General features: G+C 41.1%; 1 protein-coding gene across 2 annotated transcripts in view; it reads right to left on the bottom strand.

The window, feature by feature from the left end:
• The window catches only part of cul5b (cullin 5b), a 45463-nt gene extending 32086 nt beyond the window's left edge, over positions 1 to 13377 (bottom strand). For both annotated transcript variants that reach the window (XM_034177672.1, XM_034177673.1), the window contains exons 1-4: positions 13250 to 13377; positions 1049 to 1158; positions 398 to 497; positions 121 to 297 (exon numbers count right to left, since the gene is read on the bottom strand). In XM_034177672.1, coding sequence (XP_034033563.1) covers positions 121 to 297; positions 398 to 497; positions 1049 to 1158; positions 13250 to 13273 — 411 coding nt within the window. In that variant the 5' untranslated portion in view covers positions 13274 to 13377. The remainder of the gene's footprint in view (positions 1 to 120; positions 298 to 397; positions 498 to 1048; positions 1159 to 13249) is intronic.
• Positions 13378 to 19193: the final 5816 nt, after the last annotated feature.

Genomic DNA, 19193 nt, shown 5'->3' with positions numbered 1-19193 from the left:
ATGGATGCTCTTTTTGAGTTGCTAGAGCTGCATAAAGGCAGCTACCATCATCTGAAAGCGCCGACATTTCAGAGTGTATCTGATCACCGTTTAACCTCGTTTGTCCCTGTTGCTCGTCACCTTGCGGACGATGCTGTCCTCCATGTTGGACTTCTTGTTACTGCCCTGCTTCCCCATCAGCGTGGTCTCCAGCTGGCAGAACGGTTTGGGCAAGATGTCACACTGCGTGAAGAACTTCCTCCATTCCACAATGTAGGCCTTCAGCAAGGCTGTGTCATCCTGGTGACTCAAGACCCGCTAACAAAGACATGAAAGGTAGGAGAGCCGCCATTAACGTGACACCACACACAGACGGGGTGGGTTTTTTGAGGGGAATTATTATTGTTTTTAAACTTACAGTTTGTGCTTGCTTGATGAAGTCTAAGATGTCCTCTTTCAGGGCCTGGTGGATTTTAGCTGGACCTTTATCATCCCACAGGCAAACGGCATGAACGTCGCTATGGAAGCATCACAGGAAAGTTTTTCTTTTTTTTTTTTTAAAGCAAAAACAGCGTTTTTTTTTTTTTGTTTTGTTTTTTGTATTCTGAAACTAAAGTTTTCAAAAAAAAAAAAAAATCTTCTACTGCCCACACACAAAAAATATATATAAACTGGATGTATTTTGTCAGAATATCAGCATTGTGATGAGATTCTGTTTTGTTACAGGCCCCCGAGGAACATAATTGTAATTACTTTCTCCATAGACTGACACAAGACAATGACGACCAGAATGACCCCCCCCCAATCCCCCCCCCAACACATTCTTCAGTGCCCTCATATAGTCTGACTCTTTCTCTCAATGTTTTAGACGAATATGGTGTTGGATTTGCGATTAGACAAAGAAAACCTTTTCAAGCTTTCTTCCATTTAAGAAAAACATAAAACTTACATTTTATTGGTCTCTGTTTTCTGTAATTGAATGAATTTTAAAAAATGTGCGTGCACACATAAATAAATCTGCCAGAATACATTTTAAATGCTTGATGTTCAGCTGTTATGGTGAACGTACGAGAAGAGGTCAAACCACTGCTGTTTGGTGACTGACTCCTGCCGCAGGAGCTTCAACACGATGGGACGCATCACATCCCATTTGTCCTCAAACTGGAGGGAGCCTTTGTTCTGGAAACACACACACAAACCACATTAACATCAGATTTAAAAAAAAAACAACAAAAACAAAAAACTGTTGATATTTGATTTAGTACACATTGAGAGAATGTGTTGCCAGATATTACTGCTAAAGGAGCACAACATGTGATAACTTTGTCAATAACTTGACTTAGGGCCCCTTCACACATAATGTGAAAGACGCAGAAACCAGAAGAAAATCCGCAAACCAAACACAAAATGGGGAACCACGAAACATTCCACCTGCTGTCTTGAGGGACGCACGGTCGCACAGGTGTGAATGACACACCAGCGCCCATTTCGTGCACGAGCGTGCACAAACACAGTGCGAGCAGCTGCAATGTGTTGCACCACATCGCCATAAAATTGTTAAAATTATCACCACACACCATAAAAAAACAGTATGTGTGCAAAACACACATACTCCACATGTGATTTGGGGGGAAGCGAGCGAGCACGACACGTGCACACACATGCACGCCACGTGTGTTGCTTTTTGCAATGCTACACTTGTGGTGGCACTTAGACAAATTTCACATCTAGCTTGAAAGTGATCGTCTGCTCACTGTTTTCGTGCTGACAGCGCAAAGCGCCACAGATTTTCCATGTGCCCAACAAGCGGTGTTGGATGTTCGCGTGTGTCACCTGGAATTTGGCCAACACCTGCGGTGAGAGGGATCAAATAGGCTCTTACAGGGCACTCTCTATTTTTCGGCCGCTGGTGTGTGCGAATAATTGTAGCGACAGGTGTACGAGGCGTTGGAGGTAGCTCAGATTTTTCATGAATGGCATGCAATTAGGGCTGCATCTATCGATTATTTTAGTAATTGAGTATTCTATCGATTATTCTGGCGATTAATCGAGTAATTGGATAAAAAAGTACTTTTGCGTTTTTAAACATCAATAGTCCAGGGCTCTCCCTAAGCAATGGCACAATGTCGCTGCGCCAAATCCTTGCCATTTTCCTGAAATGGCGATGGGATGTAGCTTTCTGGGGGGTTTTTTATTAACCATTTTTAACTTGTTTTTTCTTAAAGGTTGGTGGACTGGGTCCCTGTGTGATTTTTTTTTTTTTAATGGACTGGGTCCCTGTGTGATTTTTTTTTAATCCCTCGTTCTCTGCAATTCAGCAGATGCATTTCAGATGGAGTTTGTACATGCAAGCCTCGCTGTCAGTTTTTTTTTTATTAAGTTACCGTGTTGTGAAGTGTTGTGTGTTGCTCAAAAAAGCAAAAATTAAAAAAACGAAACACTCAGTGCGAGTCTGAGCAAAACACAGAACAATGAGTGGACTTCTGCTGAGAGAATCTTCTTTCAGAATTTGTCAGTGTGGCCGGGGACAGAGCTGTGACTCGTCCGGTGTGAGGGGAGTGCTGAGTCCCTCACATTGGGCAGAAAGAGATAGCTGCCGGCTGCCGGGGGAACAGCCACTGCCCACGTAGACCGTGTGTTTGCACAGTAAGTCTCTTTCAGATGATCAGCGTGGACTGCCTTCCTTTTAAAAGGCTTCATTTTACTCTGTGTGTCACGTTGTAAAGCTGTAGCTTTTGGTGCTAAATTCCTCTAGTCTTCTGTTTTTTTTCTGGGACGTTACAGCGCCACACAAAGGCCTGGCATATGTACTACAATAGTAAACAAAGCCTTGAGGCACAGAATTTGCCTTGAACATTTTTTGTAATCGAGTTACTCGACTAATCGTTTCAGCCCTACATGCAATTCCTCCTTTGTGCGCTAGTCGGCGTCAATCCTGTAATGGGTAAAGGGGCCCCTCCTGGAGTTTGTCACTTTTGGCATTAAAAAACGGTCTTGATCAAACTGTATTTAATTAAAATCAGCAGCGCAACACGTCATCAATTTCTGTACAACAAATTTCAAAGCAAGAATTGTGCTTTACTTTATCAGTAACTAATCATATCTGTTGAAGTGTTAATTAGCCCCACCAACTGGCAGAGGAGGCGTGGAGCTTATGCAACCACTGTCTGTGTTTGTGCAGGAAACAACAGTGCACAGAGGGACTCTGGGCCAGAGGAAAGTTGATTCCATTTTATATGAATTCAGATTGAAATGGTGGAACTAGTTATCATTTTTGGTACCACTGTTAAGTGAACCCACCTTATGAAGTAACAAAGAGCTCAACTTTCTCTCAAAAAAGATTCAACTAAGCGGCAAAGTTCAGTGAAAGACACACACACACACACACACACACACACACACACACACACACACACACACACACACCAAGTCAGAGGTCTGCTCAATCAATATCATTAAATCTAAAGACAACTTGCATTCGGGTGTTACGTCATTTGTTGCTTGTTTTGTTCAACATGGTGTAAAATGATGAATTCACAGAAATTTTTCAGAGCACCAGAGTAAAAGTCGCACCTGTTAAAAAAAAAACAAGTCCTTGTGAAAAAGAGGAAAAACCCATGTAAGTCACACTGGCGTGTCAGCTGCACCTTTTTTCTGAATTATCAGCTTATTTATTTGGGATTTTTGTGCAGAAAAAGTGCCAACAAAGCGGGATGTCAGGTGTGTGTCTGTCTGTCTGCAAGCAAAAGGACAGATTTTCACCAAAATGGTGGGAATATTACTTGGGCACATATGATTAGATTTGATTTATTTGGCAATAAAGTACATGCAGAGGACAGCACAATAAAGCATAAACTTATTTCTATTGTGGTCCTCTGGATTCAGTCTTCTTGAGACTAGGGCTGTCACGATTAGGAATTTCTGGAGACGATTAATTGTCAGACAAATAATTGCGATTGACGAATATATTGTCTTTTTTTTTTTCCCTTCTTTATATTCTACTATTGTAGTATAATTACACAACTCTGGAAGAATGTTTGGCTTCTGTGAGTGGAGAAACTGGGAATGGTGCAACATTTTATTTTCTATTTTACATACAGTCCCAACTTTTTCTGATTTGTGGTGGTTTCTGTTGCATTTCTGAAATTGTTTCTCCGCATCAGTACGTTTGTGCTTAAACACTGCATTAAGCCATATTGAACAAATAATACCTTGGAAAGTAACAGCTGTTAAAGTTCAGAGTTCTCACCTGCTTTTTGTGATCTGTGCGTCTGAACATCACCACAGCTTCTCCATGTCAGGGTTTTTTGTTTTTTTGTGGCTCAGTTCATTCATATTCTCATTTTTAAAATAGTTTTTAAAGCTATTTGACATTTATTTCATCTCATGATCTCAAAAATTCAGCATACGACACGCACATGGTGTGAAGAGGACTGGTAACGGCAGAATCACACCTTTAGAGAAAGTTCAGAGAGAAGTAAAAGCAGCTTCACGTTTTGGGGGGTTTTTTAACTACTTGTTCACTCGGGTTAAAATCCTCTCTGCTCCGCACTCGCTGCGCACTGATGGTTCTCAGACTGTAACGTGTCGCGCCTGCATCAGGAATCTCCCTCACGCACCCCTCCCTCGCAGTCTGCAGCCTTTTGACTGTGCGCGCGCGCGCACGCACACACAGAGACACACACACCGACAGCTCCGCATTTTAGACGGCTTTTGAAGAAGACGGCCACTGTTTTAATCGGCCGTCTTATCTAAACGGCAGGACGGATCGTTCTTCAGCCTCCATGTTATTGTCCCGCCTTAAGACGAGAGCGAGGCTGCAGCACAATGACGTCAGATTCTGAGTCGTTTTATGCTTTGTGGATAAAATAAATAATTCACGGTAATCGCGAATATGAAAAATAATCGCGAATATGAAAAATAATCGCGATTGACAAATATTGTAATAATTGTGACAGCCCTACTTGAGATTAATCACGTCTTTATGCAAGATCAAACAGTTTGATCACTCAGACAGCAGACGCTGGTCTGTTCTTAGAGGACAAACATTTGACATACTTCACATATTTTCACAAATCAATATTTGACATGAAAAGGCGGTCGTCCTCCATTTAATGTTGCTGGAATTTAAATCTTGCCGACTCCTGTTTTTGTGCTGCACTTGTGGCTTTTTTTGTTTTCCAGATGACAAGCTGCTTTAGATAAAAATGTCAGCCAAATGAACAAATGTTAATACAATATTCCCTGTGCTGGTAACGCCGCAGGCCTTGGAAGCACTGGTGGAACTTGGGCCTGCAGCAAATATGAAGTCAGCTTGCAGAATTAAATTAATACTTAAAGTGGAACTATACAACGCTGGTCAGTGTTTTTGCCATTTTTTTGTTTTGGTCACTCATTCTTCTCTACGGAGCTTCACCTACAGCTCAGGAGCTTCGCCTACAGCTCAGGAGTACGCAGTGGTGGTGCCAAGAGAAAAATTTGCAGGGGGTGGGGGGGTGGGGTGGTACAGCTCCAGAGGAGCTGGGGTCTAGTGCCCTGTGGGGCCCCAGAATGAAATTTTTATCTAATGATACTTTTTCAGCATCTCCTGGAAGAACAAATCTCGAAATTAGTGGATATTTAAATGATCCTATATTCAACCTTTTATTTGACCTGTCAATGATGATGTTGTGTAAATTCATGCAGCCTAAATCCATTCAAAGCCACAATGTCTTTTTACAATGAAAGAAAGTCATATAATCTCGTCTAAAATCCTGTTTGAACAGCAGAATGTTTACCAGGGAGAGACAAATTCTTACCGTGTTTTCCTGAGAGGGCACAGCTCAGTTTTCCCGTGTGTTTTATCTTTCAGGTGTGTTGATGAAGTGACAGTTCCACGGATTCTTATCCTTATCAGACTTTTTCAAACAGTCTTTCTCGCCATCTTCTGTCTGTGCGACGTCGGTCTGTGACAGACATGCTGCACAAATCTTTTAAAAACTTGAAAACTCTAAAAGTTTGGGATGTTCATATGCATCGCACAGGAGACACACAGCGTCGCCGCAGCAACCAACCAGTCCTGCTTTACGACAACTATTGTAACGGCTACGCTTTGAGTGCAAGTTTTCCTCTGCGAAACTCCGCGGATCCGAGGAAAGTGATTTGTGTCTGTAACACACAGATCAGTGTCCGCAGACTTATAAAACTTACACGTCGTTTAAAAAAAAAAAAAAAAAAAAAAACAGAACGCTTTGCAATAGGCATTTTAAAAATTCAGTGATGTTCACGATTATGAGCTGATGTAACGTGAATTTCTCCTCTGTAAGATCAATAAGTTTATCTATCTATCTATGATTAAAGAGTACATCACTAACACCCCACCTCCCCTCCCCATGATGAAATCCTGTGGAGTCCCGTGGATCCGCAGAGTTTTCACAGCCCTGGGGGGGCTTGGGGGGCTTAAGCCCCCCCAATAATAAGACAAGCCCCCCCTCAGCGCCCCCAATAATTCTGCCAATAATGTGAATAGCGACTGACATATTGTGGATCTCAACTGCAGTTTTGCGCTGAGAATGTCTCAATATGCGTAACTGAGCAAATGTGTGTGTTTGGCAGTGTTGTATAAAGTACCGGAAAATCACACTTACGTAAAAGTACAGTTACCCATTAAAAAAAATGACTTTGGTAAAAGTTCAAGTCACTGATTGAAATGCTACTCAAGTAAAATTCTTAAAGTATCTAGTATTTATTGTACTTAAGTATGACAAGTAATGTACAACTAAATGTACTCCAATTATTTGAAAGTAAAGTACAAGTAAATGTTAATAATCAAAACTGACTGATTTTTTTATATTACTAGGCTTGTAAATGACTGGTAGTATTTGTCAAAATACTGAAAATTGTGCACATCACACAAAAACACTTCAGAAACAAGGTTTCAAAACCTAAACGAGAGTAGGCTACTCACTAGGTGTTCACAGGAAACAGTTATTTATTTCTATATGTATTTATTTATTTTCATTGTTACATGGTTTTATCTTTTGTTGTTTTGTTTCATTAGGTTCTTTTTGCCTCTCTAAAATTGTATTGTAATATTATTAGTCTATTATGTAGACTATTATTGTTGTTGCTATAATATATGAATTAAAAATTTAAAAAAATTACAATTTGACTCTTTTACGACAACGAACGCTGAGCCATTAATTATACAGAAAACAAATCAACACAAACATGCTGATGCGAACAGCTTAATGCTAACTTTAACATTGAAATGCCATAGACATGCTAACATGTTAGCATTGGTCCCGTTTTTAAGTTATAAAATACATCTATCACTGTTTCAGAAGACCATAACAGGTCGGTTTAACATAAAAATACTAAATATTACTCACAGACAATGCTCTTCAGGGTTTTAGTGGGGAAAATTTTGAAAAAAGCAAAATAAAACAATCATCCACGAATTGTAGATCGAAGCACTGCTTCGACTGCGAATCCTACGCTTTGATTGGTTCAAGGTTCAAAGCAAAGCCGCGCTGCAGAAAGTCAATTACAGACCCACTGCAGGTCTGTAATCAATGTAGAGAAATGATCATTTTCCTGACAAACACCCCCCCAAGTGCGCAACTGCAAGAAAGCCTATCGGACATGCCTCTGGACAAATCGGCCTGACTTCGTTGCAGTAACTAGTAATCAGTGGTGTCTCTTTTTTCGTGTGTGTGTGTGTTTTTTTTTGTAACAAGTAACGCCATGGCGCATAGAAAATGTATCGGAGTAGAAGTATGCAATTAAAGTCGGAAATGTAGTGAAGTAAAAGTGAAAGTAAGCTGAATTAAAAAAACTCAAGTAAAGTACAAAGTCTCCCAAAACGTACTTAAGTACAGTAGTCAACACTGGTGTTCGGTGATCCACCAATGCTGAATCACCCTTCACAAATAGAATTTTCAGTTTTGCAAATAAACATTTATTTGTAAAAACCCACACACGTTACAAATCAGAAATTTGTGTTTGTGGATCACAAAGCAGGTGTACAAATCAAAGGATATTTGTAAATCACCCTCTGTGATTTACAGTTGGAGCCCCTCCAACTTTTACCCCAGCACACCCTCAGCCCCTCACCCCCCCCCCCAACAAAAATTTCCTGGCGCCGCCACTGGGAGTACATATGTCACAAAACTCTTGTAAAAGCCCAGGTTACACATAGATGGTTTTGTCCGCAGGTAGTACATAGACTGAAGTTCGCGGTAGTTCCGGCTGTTTTCGCTGTGGAAAGGGGCGGAGCATTTCGCCGGCATTTTGAGCGCCGTACTAGCCGCAAATACGCGGATAAAACGCTGCTAAATCCGCCGAATAAAGCGGAGTTTTGACGCCGTAGCATCCGGCACACGTCAGGGAACGGGGCTTAATACTCAGTTCTATTCTTTACAATCGCAGGTTAAGACGCGCGTGAGAACGGCGGTTGTTTCTGCTGCCGCCGATAATGCCCAGTGTACGCTGGCTTTATCCAGGCAAATCCTGCATACTCCAGGAACTTTTGCTTATAGGCACCGCCCCCAGAGTATAATAGGCTGAAGCAGCTGTCAGTGCAGGGGGAGGGAGTGGACAGGGAGCTCATCTCTCAGCCTTTTCTTTTTTTCTCCTTTTCCCCCTCCTCAAGTCTTGCTCGTCTGCACCACAGGACTACCCTATGCTTCTGAACCAGACCTCTTGGTAGTCCTGCCGCTGCAATTTTATTTTAGGGGGTATACTGGAGCTTCTCTGCAAAAATATCTGGAGCTGGCCGCGAGTGAGAGACCTGCATGCAGCGCGCTAGCGTTTTTATACTGACCGCCGCCTATCGGCCGTTTGGTACGCCGTTAACCGGGAGGTGGCGTTTAGAACATCGTACTGTCCGCTAGCGCCGCCGTTTTGTCTGCCTCTGTTGCCGGTTAAAACGCCTTTGAGAACACCGATGTGGGCTCTATCGTCGTTTTACACGCCGTTGGTTAGGGATACAACGCCGGCCGCCAATTACGGCGGTGTAAACTGCGGGACAACAGGAAGGGGCGGGATGACACAGCGATTAAAAAGTATCAAACGCCGTTGTTCGCACTGTCTCCGTCGTCAGGCCACTTCTCCGGGAGAGCTCCCAGAATTATTTGACATGTTGAATAATTTTTTCGACGATTCCCGGTGAAGCCAGAACCAAACCACGCCCCCGTGCGCCGGCGTTAACTACGGCGTGTGATCCCTAAAACGGCCCGGAGGGGGCAAAATCTCTGTCGGGATGCTTCCGGGAGAGTTTACCATCTACAAGGTCTATTAGAAAAGTATCCGACCTTATTATTTTTTTCAAAAACCATATGGATTTGAATCACGTGTGATTACATCAAACATGCCTGAACCCTCGTGGGCATGCAAGAGTTTTTTCACGCCTGTCGGTTACGTCATTCGCCTGTGGGCAGTCGCCCACGCCTCTCGTCGTTTTTTATTGTTTAGGAATGGCTCAGAGACTGCTGCTTTGTTTGATCAAAATTTTTTCAAAACTGTAAGGCACAACTGAGTGGACACCATTCGATAAATTCAGCTGGTTTTCTGTAAAAATTTTAACGGCTGATGAGAGATATTTGGTCTGGTAGTGTCGCTTTAAGGACAGCCCACGGCGCCTGACGGCGATCTGCGCTTCGAGGCGCAGCGTCTCGCCGTTTTCAAGTTGAAAACTTCCACATTCAGGCTCTGTTGACCCAGGAAGTCGTCAGAGAACAGAGAACTTTCAGAAGAAGTCGGCATGGAGTGAGTTTATTCAGACATTCCATTGTTAACGGACATTTTGTAATGAAAGAACGTGCGGGCAGAGTCGCATGTCGGGCCGGGACACGACCGCAGGGGTCGCGACAGGAAAAACACCTCCGTTGGAACCTTAACGGGCCAAGTTGGAACATGCCCAAGCTGTTTAAACAATTTCTGTTACTCACTTGTTGAAAGCCATCAAAAGCCGCCTGAATTTTACAAATGGTTTTCAACACGGAGGTGTTTTTCCTGTCGCGGCGCACAAAGATGCATTTGCTTTCAGGAAGTCAGCGGAAGGCAATCCATGGAACCGAGTCAAGGAAGCGCAACAATCCACAGAAATACATAAAGAACAGAGAATTTATCTCAATGTACTTGCAAATGCAACAGCAAGAACACAGGTTTGCATCTGTTTGCATACTTCTACTTTTCAGCTCTCGCCATTCCTAGAAAGCCCGACCGAGGCTGACCTGTGTGTGATCCCTTGCTTGGTTCTCTTCCTCTTTTTTGCTGCTCTGCCATGACGATGAACATGTATGAAATAAAGCCTTCATTGGCTGTTATAGCTTGTTAGCTCTCCAGTGCCTTATAGGAGGGCGTGTATGTGTTGTTGTAGTGCTGTAAAGAAGTTTGTGTTCTCGTGAGACTTGAGATTCTCATTCAAAGGCATCCCTAAAGTTGCAAGGTTGGTTTTCTGCTATGAGATGCCTGTGGGTGGGGGAGCTATTCTTCCCAATGCAAGTCATTTAGCAATTACAATTACTACAAACTGTAAAATTAGTTTAAAAATGTTGCTAGCCCCCTTTAAATATATGGTCTCTCTCTCTCTCGCTGCCCGGTGTGAGGGGCTCAGCACTCCCCTCACATCGGGCGATGTCACAGCTTCGTCCCTGGCCACACTGACAAACAGACTCTGAAAGAAGATTCTCTCAGCAGAAGTCCACTCATTCTTCTGTGTTTTGCTCAGACTCACACTGAATGTTTTGCTTTTTAATTTTCACTTTTTTGAGCAACAACACACACTTCACAAACACGGTAACTTAAATAAAAAAAAAAAAACTAACTGCGAGGCTTGCAGGTTCAAAACTCCAGCTGAATGCAGGGAAGGTGATGATCTAGTGGTTAAGGTGGCTTGAGACCAGAAGATCCTCGGTTCAAATCTAGGGATGGGTATGATAAGATTTTATCGATATCGATACCATATCGATTCTGCTTATCGATCCAATTCCTTATCGATTCCCTTATCGATACCTCTTCTGACTTTTGTACTAAAGTAGGCTTTACAGGTTTTCTATGTATTTCATTGAGTCTTAAAGTAAATAATATGAAATTGGTCACTGTATCCTTGATCTCTGGACATAAATAAAAATAAACAAAACAGTGTTTCGCTTTGAAGTTATTAATTCCTACTGGACTCTATCATTCTAACTTGACTCGGCAGAGAGCCGCGCAGCGTTTGGAGCTGTGTGAACAGAATGGAGTACGATTTCCGTTTCTTCTTTGCAATAAGACAGGAGTCCCAGTTAGTAACTTTAATCGGCACAAAAGTGACTCATGACTGACATATTCAGGGATGAAAGTGGTGAAAAACAAAAAAGCTGAAACCCAAAATTACCCCCCAACAACACGTGCACGAAAATGTTTGAACTCTAGAAGCTCTGAAATGCAATCTGGGACTATTCCAGACAATAAACTGCAGTGAGTGCAGCATCCATTTTGGTGAGGAAAAAAAAAAAAAAAAAACACTTTCCTTATTCATATTCATTCCAGTAGTATTCTGCTATTACTAGGATGCAGCAGTTTTCTAGCTTGGCAGATAGTTCTGGAGGAAATCACTGAAGAAATTAACACATTGAAAATATGGTTTGACCAAAACAAACTGTCATTAAACTTAAATAAGGCAGGGATGAAATGGAGGTGTAAGAGTCACTAGGTGTTCACAGGAAACACTTATTTCTGTATGTTTGTATGTATGTATGTATGTTCATTGTTAGTTGGTTTTATATTTTCTGTTGTGTTTTTATTCAGGGTCTTTTTGTCTCTTTCTATAAAATTGTATATAATCATTAGATTAGTTATTATTACTATTATTGTTGTGCTAGCTATTACTATTAATATATAAACAAAAATAAATGTAAAAAATATTACAATTTGTAATACATTTGACTCTTACGACAAACGCTTGACAGCTGCAATTGCTTAATGCTAAGTTTAACATTGAAAATGCCACAGACATGCTAATGTGTTAGCATCAGCCCCGTTTTTAAGTTATAAAATACATCTATCAACTGTTTCAGAAGACCATAACAGGTCAGTTTAACATAAAAAAGGTAAATAATACTCACAGCCATATGCTCTTTAGGGTTTTAGCGGGGGAAAGTGAAAGAAAAAAAAATGTATCAACAAAGCAATGATCAAAGCACTGCTTTGATCTGCGAATCACTGATTCAATTGGTTCAAGGTTCAAAGCAAAGCCGTGCTGCAGGAAAAGTTTATTACAGACCCGCAGCAGGGTCTGTAATCAATGTAGAGAAATTATAATTTTCCTGACAAACACCCCCAAAAACAATGGCCACTCTGAAGGACCGATAAGGGAATCATTAAGTAAAAAGGTTATTGATGTCAGTGGATCGAATCATTTCTTAACGATACCCGAAAGGAACCGGTTCTCGATACCCATCCCTATTCAAATCCCAGCCTGACTGGAAAATCACTAAGCTGTGTGTGTAGTGAGCGCCTTGTATGGCAGCATCCTCATCGGGGATGAATGTGAGGCATTATTTGAGCATCTGATGCAGATGGAAAAGCGCTATATAAATGCAGTGCATTTACGGCACCCCCACTAATCCAAACTCCTCTGATTCCGCTAATATGTCATTAATACATACTGGTCATTGCCATGAAGTCAAGAAACCTCTGAGCCATGAAACCATGTACTTGAGTCAAGAGACATTCATAAGACACAATTATACAGTGTCAAATGACTTCACATAATCCAGGAATATTATGTCCTGTGGTACTTCATGGATCAGCTTTAAATCCAGAACCTCAAGAAGGGTTGGCACAGTCAACGAGACCGACCTGAGGCCAGGCTGCAGTGGGCACAGAAACCTGGTCATCCACAGATGTTCTAATATTTATTTATGAAGGCACAGCTTGATATGGGTCACACAATTAGCTGCAACACCTGCTGGAGTTTACTGAACAAAAACACCAGCAAACGACTAACATTCTCTCCCGCACATTCAGCCTCGCCTTTACTCATAAGCTGGAAATTAATTTGGTGACACTGACGACATTTATAATAGTATTTTCCACATTTAATCGCTCTGGTGTTAAAGTGTGTGTTGGAGCAGCTAGCTGTAAAAATCACTGACAGTTAGCTCCTGTTAGCATGCAGCAGCTAACAGCTTCAACCCGCTCAGCTGTTCGCTCACAGATAAAAGTTCGCATCTCAGAAGAGCGCTAACATAACAAACACATACACAAACAAAAAGACAAACGGTTGAATTAAAGCGGCTCCTACCTTCAGCAAATTAGACTTCGCCATGTTCCCTCAACTCATCCTGCCGCCAAATCTCGCGTGAACTGCAGAGAGTCGATTAAAGGGCCATTCTGGTTCCGCTGGGCGATGAAGAAGAAGACGACGACGACGAGTCGAAGAAGGAGTCCAGAGACAGAAGGAGAAGAAGGCAGAGGAGAAGGCGTGACAGATGAAGATACAAAGGACAGGGTGAGATGGAAACCATTGATCTGCCGTGGCGCCCCCTAACGGGAGCAGCCGAAGGCAGACGACGAAGAAGAAGAGAACTGGAATAAAGAAGCTAAAAACGCTTTTTTTTTTTTTTTTAAGCTGGTACTTTTGTACATTTACTAAAGTGACATTATCAGTGCAAACAGTTCTTACAGACCACTGGCGGATCTAGAGCCAGGGTTGAGAGGGTTACAAGCCACCTTGAGTTGCAAGCCAAAGGTGCGATAAAACATGGGATTCGTCTTGTAAAAAAAACAATGGTTGATTGATGACTGCTGCTGAATAACACGACTAGAAGATTTCCAGTTTTTAAAATCCAAATTGTGCAATAAAACAATGAGTAAGATTTTCAGTGTTTAAAATAAAATTGTCTATTAAAAATAAGGACTTGATGATGTCCAGTGTTTAAAATAAAAATTGTGTAAATGTGTAAGAAAAACAATGACTAGATGATTTCAAAAATAAAGTGTTTCAAAAAAAAAAATAAAATTTTTATGTTAAAATAATGACTAAGATTTGCAGTGTCTAAAGCAAACGTTGTGTATCAAAAATGATGAGTAGAAGATTTCCGTTGTTTAAAATAAAAAAAAATTGTCTTAAAAATGATGGTTAGAAGATTCCCTGTGTTTTAAAATAAGTGTATTAAAATAAAGACTAGATGATTTCTAGTGAGATCGATAGACGGATCGGTGCAGCATCTGCAGTGATGCGGTCGCTGTATCGGACCGTCGTGGTGAAGAGAGCTGAGTAGGGGAGGCAAAGCTCTCAATTTACCGATCGATCTACGTGCCGATCCTCACCTATGGTCATGAGATTTGGCTCATGACTGAAAGAACGAGATCGCGAGTACAAGCGGCCGAGATGAGTTTCCTCCGCAGGGTGGCTGGGCGCTCCCTTAGAGATAGAATGAGGAGCTCGGTCACTCGGGAGGAGCTCGGAGTCGAGCCGCTGCTCCTCCACGTCGAAAGGAGTCAGTTGAGGTGGCTCGGGCATCTTTTCCGGATGCCCCCTGGACGCCTCGCTGGAGAGGTGTTCCGGGCACGTCCCACTGGGAGGAGGCCCCGGGGAAGACCCAGGACACGCTGGAGGGGCTACATCTCTCGGCTGGCTTGGGAACGCCTTGGGGTTCCCCTGGAGGAGCTGGAGGAGGTGTGTATGGATCGGGAGGTCTGGGCGGCTTTGCTTGAGCTGCTGCCCCCGCGACCCGACTCCGGATAAAGCGGAAGAAAATGGATGGATGGATGGATGATTTCTAGTGTTTAAAATAAAAAATTGTGTATTAAATAATGACTGTTTTCCAGCATTTAAAATAAAAATTGTGTAATAAAAACAATGACTAGAGGATTTCTAGTGTTTCAAAAATAAAAAAAATCCCATATTAAAATAATTACTACGATTTCCAGTGTTTAAAGCAAATTTGAGTATTAAAAATGATGACTAGAAGATTTCCTGTGTTTAAATAAAAATGTGTACTAAAATGATGGTTCAAAGATTTCCAGTGTTTAAAATAAAAAATTGTGCATTAAAACGATTAGAAAGTTGGTATTTAGCTTCTCCGATTGCCTTAGAATGCAGATTTTCTTTCTGGGGGCGGGGGCATGCTCCAACCCCCTTCACCTGAAGCTAGATTCACCCCTGCAACCTTTTGCTGCTGATCAATTTCCTTTTTTTCAGTCCTCTTTATTCTCAGTCCTTTTCAACATAAAACACATTTTAAAGATGTATCAGATGCAGTGAACCTTTAAACTTCAGACTCGTGGGAATCTGGAGGAAAACTGCAGTGTGGTGTCACATGTTCTGGTCGGGAGCCAGATGCACTTTGACCTTGTGACCCTCTGACCTTTGCCTATGCCTATGATCACACTGTAGCTGCAGATTGAATTCACTTCCAAACATGGTGTGTTTGCTGAATAAGCAGACTTTGTTTTTAGGAGGATTTGTGTCCTCGATAGCTCTTCTAACTTCGTTATCTGGAGACCGTCTGAGAAACACAGACTTCAGACTTCACGCCGGCAGCAAGTCAACAACAAATCTTCAGTTTTACGGCTTCAAGGACACTTGATGTTTGTTTTCATTCTTTCTCAAAAGGATTTTTTTGCTTTTACATAATCTTAAAACAGGCTCCTTTACAATTCTACAATGAAAAAATATGAACTATTGTAAGTGAAGTAATATGAAATGTGTTATATTGAGAGTAAGTTAAAATAATTTACTGCAAGGTGAAAGAAAACTCTTAAATAAAAGTGACAGTTCCAGGTTTTTACATGGTGTTGACTCTGTGAGGACTAAATTAAATGAAATATTCATTAGGATAAATTTACTAACCAGGTTATTGAAACAGAAAAAAAACACAACCATTCATTTATTCATTCATTAGTTTTATTTTTTTCTGCTTATCCAGTCTGGGTTGCGGTGGCAGCAGACCAAGCAGCTCACCCCACACTTCCCTATCCTCAACCAAGCCCTGTAACTTTTCCACACCACAACCAGTTATAGATATTTAATTACATGTAATAATAATGACACCAATTATACCAACTAGTATTAAATCATTATTAATCATTATTTGCAGTACATCTGTTATCATCCAACGTGGATTTGCATATTGAATTGGCACAAGTTCCACGCCGGATGCCCTTCCTGACACAACTTCACATTACACATAGTCCAAGAGCCAGGGTCCATTTAATTGCGTAGAATGACAGGTTGTTTAATGGGTATTTTTGGAAAGGAGGAACCTTGGAACATTCAAAACAGGACTACTTACATGTCCCAGCTGGGGCGTATAGTAGGAATTAACCCTTTTCTGTTATTTTCCCGCACGTGCATTTAGCAAAAAATAATGGGGTAGGGCAAATTAAAACCTCAATATCTCCATAAGTATTATGGCTAGAAAAAAGTTCTATACACCAAAATGTTTGTTTTAATGTAGCCTTTTATACAAAATACAGTATTTGTAAATTGACCTACTTTGGAGGTCAGTGGGGGTCAAAAGGTCACCTGAGAGACGGTCAGCCCAAAATCCTCGCCCAAATTTTGTTTTGGCCAGATTTTGTTTTGGCCAGATTTTGAATGGAAATTCTCATGAATATTTACAAATTTATTTTTTATAGAGATCAGACATCAAGGTAGAAATTTAGAATAGTTTGGTTTCCACCAAAAATACAAAAGTATGGTAATTGTGCTGTACATTATAACATACGTTTCATAGAAAACTGAAGCTGATGCATTGGGATTGGAAAATACATTACAACATTGTTTTCACATTAACAGAACCAGCTCACTGTCTTTAAGGCAACCCTGAATTGACAACCTTTCTTGTCACTGCAAGATGTGGAGTCTGATGACAATGTTGATGATGAGGATGATAACGAAGATGATGAAATGTTGATGCAAAATGCATCTTCTGATGAAGAGGAGTCAGAGGAAGAATATGACTAGGATACCAGACTATGTTAAAGGTGAACTCCACACGGCAGTGCTACATGCATTACCTGGCAACTTTGTTGTGCAAAGTCTGAGATATTGCTAGGGGCTTTTATAGCCATTCAAACTAGAACTACAATGTTAGAAAAAACAAGTTGATTGGTGCTGTATGGGTAACTCCGGTGTACTTCAGATGTGAGTTACATTTGTAGATCTGGCATTAAGTTTGATCGATCTCTTGATAATGTTTATACATACTTGTATTACTTGTGAGGCACTTGACCTTGTGACCTCTACCACCAAATATGTTTATTAGCAATAGTCTCATTCAAGGTGGAGGTGGGATTACACCAAGGATCAGCTCTGAGTCCTTTCTTGTTTGCAGTGGTGATGGACAGATTGATGGATGAGATCAGACAGGAGTCCCCATGGACTATGATGTTTGCAGATGACATTGTGATCTGTAGTGAGAATAGAGAGCAAGTTGAGTCTAGTCTGGAGAGGTGGAGATATGCTTTGGAGAGAAGGGGAATGAAAGTCAGTAGAAGCAAGACTGAGTACATGTGTGTGAATGAGAGGGAGCCCAGTGGAATAGTGCGGATACAAGGAGTCGAAGTGGTGAAAGTAGATGAGTTTAAATATTTGGGGTCAACTGTTCAAAGTAATGGAGAGTGTGGTAGAGAAGTGAAGAAGAGAGTGCAGGCAGGGTGGAGTGGGTGGAGAAAGGTGGCAGGAGTGATTTGCGACCGAAGAATATCAGCAAGAGTGAAGGGGAAAGTTTACATGACAGTAGTGAGACCAGCTATGTTGTACGGTTTAGAGACGGTGGCACTAACAAAAAGACAGGAGGCAGAGCTGGAGGTGGCAGAGCTGAAGATGTTGAGATTCTCTTTGGGAGTGACGAGAATGGACAAGATTAGGAATGAACATATCAGAGGGACAGCTCAGGTGGGACAGTTTGGAGACAAAGTCAGAGAGGTGAGATGGTTGGTTGTCAATTCAGGGTTGCCTTAAAGACAGTGAACTGGTTCTGTTAATGTGAAAACAATGTTGTAATGTATTTTCCAATCCCAATGCATCAGCTTCAGTTTTCTATGAAACGTATGTTATAATGTACAGCACAATTACCATACTTTTGTATTTTTGGTGGAAAACAAACTATTCTGAATTTCTACCTTGATGTCTGGTCTCTATAAAAAAATAACAAATTTGTAAATATTCATAAGAATTTACATTCGAAATCTGGCCAAAACAAAATTTGGGCGAGGATTTTGGGCTGACCGTCTCTCAGGTGACCTTTTGACCCTATTGACCTCCAAAGTAGGTCAATTTACAAATACTGTATTTTGAATAAAGGTCTACATTAAAACAAACATTTTGGTGTATAGAACGTTTTTTCTAGCGCTAATACTTATAGAGATATTGAGGTTTTAATTTGCCCTACCCCATTATTTTTTTGTTAAATGCGAGTGCGGGAAACTTCAATTCAATTCAATCAATTTTTTTATATAGCGCCAAATCACAACAAACAGTTGCCCCAAGGTGCTTTATATTGCAAGGCAAGGCCATACAATAATTATGTAAAACCCCAACGGTCAATAACAGAAAAGGGTTAATTCCTACTATACGCCCCGGCTGGGACACGCAAGCAGTACTGTTTTGAATGTGCCTAGGTTCCTCCTTTCCAAAAATACCCATTAAACAACCCGTCATTCTACGCAATTAAATGGCCCCTGGCTCTTGGACTAACAGAGAAATGTGTCTGTGGGCTCTTTTCATCAGCATCAAGTTTGTCTGTGCGGCCCTGACGTCATTTATAAAACAAAGGAGGGGTAAGGACTTCTGTTGCCATTTTTTATTATTTTGTTATTTGTTACAAAAGAATTCGTGCCCTATTTCAACAGGATATAATAACTGTGCCCAATGTAATTTTTTACTGGCGAAACTTTGTAAATGATAATATCTGGAACCAGAGCTGGTCCATCCTCCAAAAACCTATGATAAATAACAAAATGAAAGATGTAGCGTTAAACTTTTGCATAGAATTTTCCCCACAAATCAATATATGGTAAAATTTCTCAAAACTATTGATCCCAGCTGTTCTTTTTGCAAAAAAACTCCTGAAACTATTAGTCACCTTTTCTGGAGCTGTCCAGTCACGAAAATCTTTTGGAAAGATTGTCAGCAATTTATCAGTAAGTTGGATCCTGCTTTTTTATTATAATTTGAACATGTAATTTTTGGTATTCACACGAATCTCCTCAGAAACAAAAAGATTGTTTTAAATTTA

Source organism: Thalassophryne amazonica, chromosome 9 (genome assembly GCF_902500255.1).
Source record: "Thalassophryne amazonica chromosome 9, fThaAma1.1, whole genome shotgun sequence".
Taxonomy (NCBI): Eukaryota; Metazoa; Chordata; class Actinopteri; order Batrachoidiformes; family Batrachoididae; genus Thalassophryne; species Thalassophryne amazonica.
Note: the sequence above shows the minus strand (reverse complement) of the source record. Positions and strands in the feature narration are given on the sequence as shown.